General features: G+C 53.9%; 3 protein-coding genes across 3 annotated transcripts; all 3 read left to right on the forward strand.

Moving 5' to 3' along the window:
* Positions 1–1,167: 1,167 nt before the first annotated feature.
* On the forward strand, positions 1,168–1,619 carry PUNSTDRAFT_139560 (uncharacterized protein; the record flags this gene model as incomplete). Its single annotated transcript, XM_007389281.1, has 2 exons — positions 1,168–1,204; positions 1,261–1,619. 2 exons carry the CDS (start codon positions 1,168–1,170, stop codon positions 1,617–1,619), a joined length of 396 nt encoding a protein of 131 aa, XP_007389343.1.
* A 621-nt stretch (positions 1,620–2,240) lies between these two features.
* Positions 2,241–4,517, forward strand: PUNSTDRAFT_139561 (uncharacterized protein; the record flags this gene model as incomplete). The annotated part of the gene is made up of 6 exons (XM_007389282.1): positions 2,241–2,697; positions 2,750–2,781; positions 2,833–2,881; positions 2,934–3,212; positions 3,269–3,319; positions 3,373–4,517. 6 exons carry the CDS (start codon positions 2,241–2,243, stop codon positions 4,515–4,517), a joined length of 2,013 nt encoding a protein of 670 aa, XP_007389344.1.
* A 179-nt stretch (positions 4,518–4,696) lies between these two features.
* PUNSTDRAFT_78189 (uncharacterized protein) lies at positions 4,697–8,537 on the forward strand (the record flags this gene model as incomplete). Its single annotated transcript, XM_007389283.1, has 11 exons — positions 4,697–5,213; positions 5,262–5,488; positions 5,541–5,597; positions 5,656–5,826; positions 5,968–6,068; positions 6,129–6,315; positions 6,376–6,885; positions 6,936–7,149; positions 7,197–7,553; positions 7,608–8,018; positions 8,074–8,537. 11 exons carry the CDS (start codon positions 4,697–4,699, stop codon positions 8,535–8,537), a joined length of 3,216 nt encoding a protein of 1,071 aa, XP_007389345.1.
* Positions 8,538–9,128: the final 591 nt, after the last annotated feature.

The raw sequence follows: 9,128 nt of genomic DNA on the forward strand, positions 1-9,128 counted from the left end.
GATGATCCAAGTCGGAGTTCGCTTCTGAACAAACCTCCTATCCAATCGACTCACTGTGTTCCCGGACCTACGCCGTGAGTGCTGTTCGTATTGCAATGATTTTACCAAAACTGACATCGTCCCGCATGAAGTAATGTATGTTTGCGAGTAATGCAGATCGGACACCCATGAACTGGACTCCCAGTTATCGTTTTCGGGAACATGGTCCGCTCGGCATCTGGTCTAGGACATACGCTTCATGACTTCATGCCAACCTGCTAAACCTCGTTCCTCAGTTTGATGCGGTGAGACAGCGAAGAATCAGTGCATATGCCCCTTTACAAAGATCCGACTCGCTTCTACTCTTGCAGCATCGAAGGTGATGACACATTGAACATCGTTGAAGAAACAAGGCCACGATCAAATTCGCTATCACTCGAACGCATAGTTCTGACCTCCATTCTGCCGCGCAGGTATGCATCGAATCAACGCCCGAATGATCGATGTCAAAGCTATTCAATAAGGCTTTCCATCCGCATTATGTAGTCCTCCGTCGCCATGTTCAGGTAATCTTGGTCATGGAGCTCGCATCTTCGAGCCATTTCCACGACATGTTCGCCTGGTGCATACGTGCGACCGTCAAATCGTATCTACCCACGCAAGGATAGGAACCCGTCGTGCGTCAGCCCGAACCCGCGCAAATGTGATGTTACCAGTAAGTGCATTCGCCTTAAATACCTACTGTTAGGCTTCTCGACGCTGATCTTGGTTATAGCGTCGACATGTCTTCTAGGCTATACCACCTGCGATCGTTCAAACAACTTCAGGCTCGACGTGGTGAGCCTTCATACAATACTTCATTCGACCGTCCCCTGTTTGATACATATGCTTCCCCGACAGCGATATGACGGTGCCGCCGCGCTGCAGAGACGTCCTAAGTCTGAAGAAGCATAGCTGTCCGTGAGCACCGCGTTACGTGTTAATTCACGTGCCTCTAGGTTGATATAAAAAAGGCCCCATCGGCTGACTTCTTTTTTCCGACGTTGTTTCTCTCCGTCACCACGTCGCCATTTTTTATTTCCCCACCACCCACATCCACTCTCGCGAAGTGTGTCGTCTCTCCATGTGTATATCACTTCCTTGTTCCTTCTGACACGGTCTCCCAGGCTCGCATTGCATCCCGTCGCAATGGCTGAAACAGGCAAAGCCGGTGCAGCCGGCGCCGGTAAGCACCTTTCGTGTTGACGTTTTGTTTGTTGTTACTTATGCACTACTATACAGGTCGTGGGCATGGCAAGATGGAGTTCGATGGCCGCACTCCTGGCCCCTACGCTTTCTCGGATGCACCCTGCGGAACGTGTGCCCACTTAGCATATCATCTTACCGTTCTTCTCGCCGAGAACGAGAGGCTGAAGACCCTGCTGGGCCTTTCCCGTAACCCGTTTCTCAACCCGTTTCTCAATGCCGTCTACCCCAATTTGAACGTCAGGGCTGCCGCAGATACCCTCAGCGAGGTCAGCGCAAACACTGTCGCCGGTGCCAACGCCGCGTGGGCTGCTGCTGCTCGCAGAAGTAATGCAGATAACAACGCCATGGAGTATGACGCTGGAGGTTACGCTCGTAGTTCTGATACCGTCTAGTTGGAGATGTTGCCTTCGTGCTTGGGATGTTCCACGTCGTGCATGTTTTGCTGTATCACTTTCGTTCCCTTAGTTACCTTTGTCGGTATTGGATGTAAACCGCTGAATGCAAGTTTGGTTTTCCGCCAGAAGGATGATCACGTGATCCTCATCGATGACCAACGTTCGTCGTCAAAGTAAGCTTACCCAGCTATCTTCTGCTTACTCCTGCTTCACGTTTCGCGCTGGGTAAGCACGTCTCTCGATACTTTGCGGTTATCTTAGTGGGTTGTCCAGCAAGCCGTACTCGACATGATCATGCTCTGCCTTCCAGGTCGAGAGATTGTCAACAATGGACACGATGTTCTGTGCAGGCTGCACTCTGGGTGTCGCGCACATTCACTTCGTTCTTCCGCTTCTGTCGAAGGGCTGTCTGCATCCAACTGTGGGGCATATGTTCGCTAGTCACGCGACGGTCAAAACGGCGCCATCTTTCTGCTTACGTCGAAGGATGCGTTGTGCGATCAGCTGGATCCGGCAGTTGATTTTGTGTACTGGCTTGCCCCCCCGGTGCCATCTTGTTAGAGTACGCGCTACGCGGATGCAGTCTCATCGGTTTGCTGATGCCGCCTTCCCAGTGATATGCCGCCCAGAGCCAAGGCTTCCACTAAAGCTCCTACCCGGCGACAACCGCAGCGACGCCAGCGCAAGGAGCCGACGGTTACGCAAGAGTCTCGCCCCGAGACGCCACGATCCTCCTCAGAATCCTCGTTGACATCCCTGAGCGACGAAGTGCCTTTGAGGGGTGGCAAGCTTGACTTCCCGGATCCCAAAGATATTCATGTCGTTCCTTCTCGCATCTTCTCCATTTACACGAATACGCCCCTTTTTCATCCTCAACCTACTTTCACGGAAGATTCCTCGCTAAGGGACCATCCTCCGTCTTCATCTACATCACCGACACGCGTGATCGCCGATCCCCTGGATGTATGCGTCAACAACACAATCCCGGAACCTGCGAGAGTGGGATCGGTTTCCGAACGTTTGCAAGATGAGGGACGTGATGGCGAAGGTTTCAATCAATTGGTGCCTCATGGTGGTACGTCACCTTCGATATCTCTTGATCTGTACACTCACTCGTCTTCATGTAGCTCCGGGCTTGGCAAACACAAAACCTGTCCGGGTAGGAGCGCCGTCGAAGCGCCATAGGCCCTCATTTCACGAACTACAACAGAATGAACGACACGATGACGAGGGTTGTCATCTGATGGTTCTCGATGATTGTACGTCCTGGGTCTATACTATAGATGAGCCTCTTCGCTCACTGTAATGTAGCTTCAGACTTCGCAAGCGGGGAACATACTGGGAACGAACCGCCGTTGAAGCGGCGCCGGTCCGTCAGTCAAGAACCACCCCATACCCAGCGCCCTTCTGGCTACCTCCCATCGTCCTCACACCCTCATGCTCACCCACGAGTTCTCCTCAAGCGAGTTTCACCTCCACCTAACTCCTCTACCAGAATCGGCGGCACTATTCATACCTCAATGCCGCAATGCGACGAAAATGAATATCGTGATGAGGATGGCCCGAGGTTGGACGGAGCAGACCTTCGAGGTAAATAATATTCCTGCCGCTCCTTCGTGGTGGCTGAGGCGATGTTGGATGCCCAGATTATCCATCAGCACCCGCATTTGCTCGCCAAAACATTATCTCAATTCATGGTACGTATATCATATCGCCGTTGGTATTCGGGCATATACTCACCTACTTCTAGATCCTTTGGTTTCGACCTTAACCAATAGCGTTCGAGGTTATCTCGATGCGTCGCAAACACGCGCGGAGAACGTCGGTGTACGGGTCGAGTCTCCGTCCGAACAGGCCGCCACCCGCCTTCGTGCTATCCGTCGATTTCGTCCCTGGGACAATCTGGGGTATCTTGCTTGTCCCCTCGGCGTTGCGTGCTGGGATGTTGCCCTCAATCTCGTTGGCGCGGAAGTCGAGGCAAGCTCTGCGGTGGTTCTGCGAGGTGGCCACTTCTGGGCCCCCGATCCCTATATTCTCCTCCAGGAGTCCGACGCGGGCGCCTCTGTGATGGCGTCGAACTACATACGCTTACACCACATTCTAATCCCTTCTTTCCAACGCCTTTCCGCTGCCAATACAGCCCTCGATATCACAGAGGACAGCGAGAATAGTGGCAGCACGTGTTTGTCTGGTCGACTGTGGAAATGGATCCTAGGCCCCGATATTGCGCAAGTTTTACACCCGAATGCTAGAATGGCCCAGCTTCCGCGGAAAGCCAACGAAGCAACGAAGATTCTACGCATGAGGGCGTCGTTGGGCCTGTCCAACGTTTTGTTGGTTGGTGAAGAAGAGCTCGCCTTTCAGTATCCCAAGGTCTTCCATTCCGCGTTGAATTGGTGGGGTAACATCCTAGAACCGTCCTTTACGAAAGATGCGAGACTCATGGCTTTCATATTGTTTGAGCTTTGCAACATCCATTTCGCGTTAGAATTTCGCGCTCTCGATATCAAACTGGCCGATCGAGATCCCGCCGCCCACCTCCAATCCGTTGTTCGTTTCTTCGGCGACTCGTTAGGGATCCCCGCTGCCCGTCCGCATCCCGACCATGCCTTAGACTTCTCCGATGGACCTCGTGGCTTCAAACTATTGCTGAATATGGGCTTCGTCATGGAGGATTGGAAAGGCGGCTCCGTGCTGCCTGCCGACGTCAAGGCGAAGCTACATACCCTTCCGAAGATGCCTTCTGTCCAACCGAGCGTGGTACGAGAACTGGAGGCCGCTCTCTGTCTCGCATATTGCCGCGCCTTTGTCGAGGTTTTTGATCGAGCGCCGATACTGCCTCGCCAATTCCCGACTCAGGAGTTCTTTCGGCGTCGGGGAATTCTCGTATCGTAGTACCTGCTGCGCATCGGTCGTGTAGGTGATCGGCAATAGAAGGTGCTATCAGAATTATTTCCCCGAGTTGCGCGTCTGATCTACTGTACCTCCGAGAAAGAGGGCGGGCCCGTTGACCTTGTTGTCCTCCACGTTCCCGCCATCGACCACCTCCATCCATCCTCCTGTGCTTCACCAAAATGGGATTCCCTCGACGCGCATTCAAGAAAGACCCTAAGAAAAACGCAAGACCGAACCTCACGCTTCACGTTGGGCCGAGTTTGCCGCCATTCAAGGCCCTTGCACTTCCTAAGCGAGGTCAACCAAAGCCGGTGATTGTGTTTCCGGACCATGTTCTCTCCCAGTTCTCTTCCCGACACAGAGGTCAACCCGGCCACGACGATTCCGAGCCCGAGGACGACGCGGAGGGCGCTGAGGGATCCACACCCCAAAGTGTTCGGTTCTCGTCGCCGATATTTTTCCCCCCCGAACCACATCCAGAGGAAGAGCTGAAGAAGGCTCGGAAGGAGAAATACAGGCAGAAGAAGCAGAGGCAACACGATCGCTGGCGAGAAGTCACCATACCAGAGCTTGAGGGACCATATATGGACTACGTGCGGCGCGTGGCCAGCGCAGAGTGCGAGGATCCGCCCTCGTCTGAGTGCAACTGTCAAGGGACCAAAAGCACGATATCGCTCCCAGTCGTCTTCTGGGATCGTGAGTGCGTTCAGCTACTCTTTATCTCCCTGCTAATCGGCGTTGCAGACATTGAAGATCGTGAAGTTGTGGTGTGCCCTTGCACCTCTATCGCGCACCGTCTCATTCTCGCTGGTCTCTTCCCCTCTGCTCCGCAGCGTCCTTCGTTAGCTATCGACATCAAGCTTCTCGAGCTGACACGAGTGCTGTTTCTTCATGTGGCCCCTAACGTGACGGCTTGGACGTCCACGCTCGAGTATTTCCTCGAGGAGAGCGGGCAGAAACTACAAACCAGGGTGCGTATCGACTTTTCTTCTTCCGATCGCTGTGTTTATACAGGCTCTGCAGGATTCCCTTCGGCGACGTTTCGGAAACGCGCTCAGGTGGTATTCACACCTGGTGAATGTCGTAGCGGATAAGACAACAACTGCTGTGGAGGACGCGCTCGTTGTGTTGGAGAAAGCAAAAACGGTTGATGGTGGGCAGACATCTTCTGCAGGTACGCAATACGAAACTGCTGGTCATACATAATGCGCTCAACCTCGCGCCTCCAGCATCCACAACACCCCACAGCTCTCCTACCTCATGCCCTTGTCCCACCGAACGTGACACGAGCGACGTCTCTCAAAATGACGTGTTTTCATCGCATCGGAACACGTCCATCAGCGGTTCTATGGCCCCACCGTCCAACCATACCAGCACTGATCAGATCGCATCGGAAGGGAATGCTCGAACGGAGGAGCCGGCGGCTAGCCCTGATACCCCCACTTCAAAGACGGCGGGTCGATATGCAGAAGGCAATCGGCCAAGTTTATACCTGCAATCACGGTGCCCTCTGTGCTTTGGTGGACAAGGGGGGCATGATCCCTCGGCACCGTAAGGGCATGGTTAACGACGGTTCCGTGCATTTCTGACTAACCAACCACTCCTAATCAGTGTCGATGTAATCGCTTGCCTTGACGCGTGTTTCACCCAGAAGAGACGCTCCGGTCCTCACGATTCCGGACGTTTATATCCCAGGACTGTATTCCTTTCGGACGCGGAGATATCGGCTATGGAGGCGACTGTGGAACTCTTACGGCCCAGTAAACCCTCCCAAAACAAGCATCCGCGCGGCTCCGACGTGGGATCGATGCCACGGGCAGACACGCGCAAACGCAAGACCAGAGATCCCGGCGCCGAGGCAGCGGATATCGACGATAAGTGTGAAGGCCCGTTGAGGGTACCAAATTCCGTTCTAGACGGCTGTGAGTCTTCTTTCAAGGCGGCGGACGAGCAACGAGAGAAAGCAAGCACCACGTTCTTCGACGACACCGGGCTGATGGCATTGCTTTGTCGCCATGATCGTGTATTATGGCTCGCGAATATGACTACGGCCGGCGAACGTCAGCACTATTCATTGGCACTTGTTGACAAATTCTTTCAACATCTCCCGTTGTCGTACAATGTGGGCCTCCTCTACGATATAGGTTGTCAGCTTCACCGCAGCTGTCACAAGTGGAACTTCTTACCTGAAGTTCTGGACCGTATCGTCTTCGCAATATCGGTGTTTCACGCGTATGGTCATCAATGGCCATGCCAGGTCATATATCACCCACGGAAATGCATCGGATTTGGCTTCTCCGATGGTGAAGGCTGCGAGCGTTTCTGGAGTTGGTTGAGCCACCTCATCCCGTGCTTGAGAGTTTGCTCGGTCAGTGTTTTGTCTATCGATGTTGGCAAGAGTTCTCATTAGATCTTTAGTCTGGTCTTCGATACGACACGATCGACGAACAGGTCTGTCATCTAGACCGAATTCAGCTCCTTTCAGCCGGGGAGTTACTTCACCGCAAGTATAACGCCTGCCAGGAGCGTGCCGCTGAGGCTTACGATGGCCTGGAGCGATGTGCGGTGTCACTCAACGTTTTGCGCGCTCAGTGGGCCGCTCAACAGAAGGCTCAAACGAGGCCTATTCCTCGTAGGCATCTATCCTCATTGTAACCGCAGACTCTGACGCAGGTATAGGTCAAGCCAAAAACGCTGGCAACAAGACTATCGATACTCTATTGAAAATGGATGAACGGGTGCATGCCCTCGATGGCGCGATACGCAAACTTGATTCCGCCGTCGGAGCGAATCCCGATCTTCTCATTAACATCCAGGAACTTGAAGAGGACAGGACGCAATTACGACAGCGCATTCGGAATGTAGAGTCGTTGCTGAACGTCCAAGATAGGCTGCTCCTCCGGAGCATGAAGAACAACAAGTACCTCACGCGTCGTGTCAATGCATTGGCCTTGAAGACACGTATTCGAGATCGCCTTCGGCATCGGAAGTTCGAATGGCGTAGAGTAGAAAGGGCGTTCAGGGTGCAGTCCTCCGGTAAGCCTTTCTGCCCGGAGTTGACCCATGAACCTACTGATGGATGCCATCCAGAACGGAAGTTAGCTGTACATGCCAGCATGGCAATTCACAGGCATGAGCCAGGAATACAGGCTCTCGCGCGTCGCTATAACGCATTATGCTCTGAAATCAGCGAGTTGATCCGAAACGGACAGGCGCCAGCTCGCGCAGCGGCACCCAACCCTATCGACCTGGAACAATTATGGGCCCTTGACGTTGACGACAATATATGGCAGGATACGGGCCTCTTTGATGAGGAACGTACGGACGGATCAAACACGCCGCCGCCGTGGCTGGCAGACGAGAAGGTCCGCGAGGGCATACAACATATGCTCGCTCTTGATCGTTGCCAAGAGGAGTTTGCGCGTCTCCGCAAAGAGCGGACGGCCCTTCAGGAATGGCTTCGCGAGCGGTGGGCCGCGGTGACTGCCGCGCGGGATACAGGTGAGCTGCGTCGTCGATGCTTGATCCGAGTTTTATGTCTGACACGAAGGAATAGCGGTCAGTGCGGGTCTTCGATACCAGTTGGAGCTTCGGCGTGTGGAGCTGCTCCGGCTCGCAGTGGAATGGTCGCGTCGCGCAGGAGACATTCCCGCTCTTGCTGATCGGAGCGACGATTGGGGACCTACCGCTGAAGAAATGACTAGAGCGAGGACTTTTGAGTTCTCATTTTCTACTGTTGAACCGAATACCTTAGTGCAGCCGACGGTGGACAATGAAGATGATGACGACTCGGACGACTTCGCCGACGACGACGATGACGACGCCATCAGCGACAACTTGGCATCTTTATACGATCTTGTCGAAGATTTGCATGTGAACTCCCCTGAACACCACAAGTCGGACGCCTTCTTGACTGATATGTTACCTACGCCGTCCCGGGTGCAACAAATCAACCGATTGCCGTCGTCGTCACCTGGTCACGATGCGGGTACGCATTTCCCTCCGATCGCTGCGCCGTGACTAAAACTTGTCTAGTAGACCTTTATGACGTCCGGCGCCGTCCCGTCGAGGTGAGTCTATCGGCGCTTCTGGCATACGTTCTACTGCTTACACCATCACGCAGCGCCCTCCTCGCGGCTCCGAACCTGAGTATAGCCCTCACCGTCGCGCAGGTCCATCTAGATATCGCGCCAATGGATATCCTGCGAGCTTACGCCCAACATCCCCGGACGCCCTACCGCATACACCACCCCGAGACGCAAAGCGTCGTGCCGTTGGACTCGGACATGCGGCGCGTCATGCTTCTCGAGGCAGGGCTCCGTCGCAACTGGGTCAACCCGGTGGTACGCGGGATCACCTGTCGCCCGTCGTGGAGTCGCCATACAATCGGCCGGATCCCGCCATGGAGGGTGTCTATCGCACCCGCAAGCCTGATGTCGCATACAGTGATGATGATTAAACAATACTGTAACTACACCGCTGAGCCTTCGGTTAATATGATTTCATGTCCTATCAGGCTATGTTCAATTGTGAGAACTCCGAACCAAGCAGGCTTGTATTAGAGTGATAGTTGGTATTATCGCGGCCGGTTGTCAGCCCTCTTTCGCAAAT

Source organism: Punctularia strigosozonata (assembly GCF_000264995.1).
Source record: "Punctularia strigosozonata HHB-11173 SS5 unplaced genomic scaffold PUNSTscaffold_30, whole genome shotgun sequence".
NCBI lineage: Eukaryota > Fungi > Basidiomycota > Agaricomycetes > Corticiales > Punctulariaceae > Punctularia > Punctularia strigosozonata.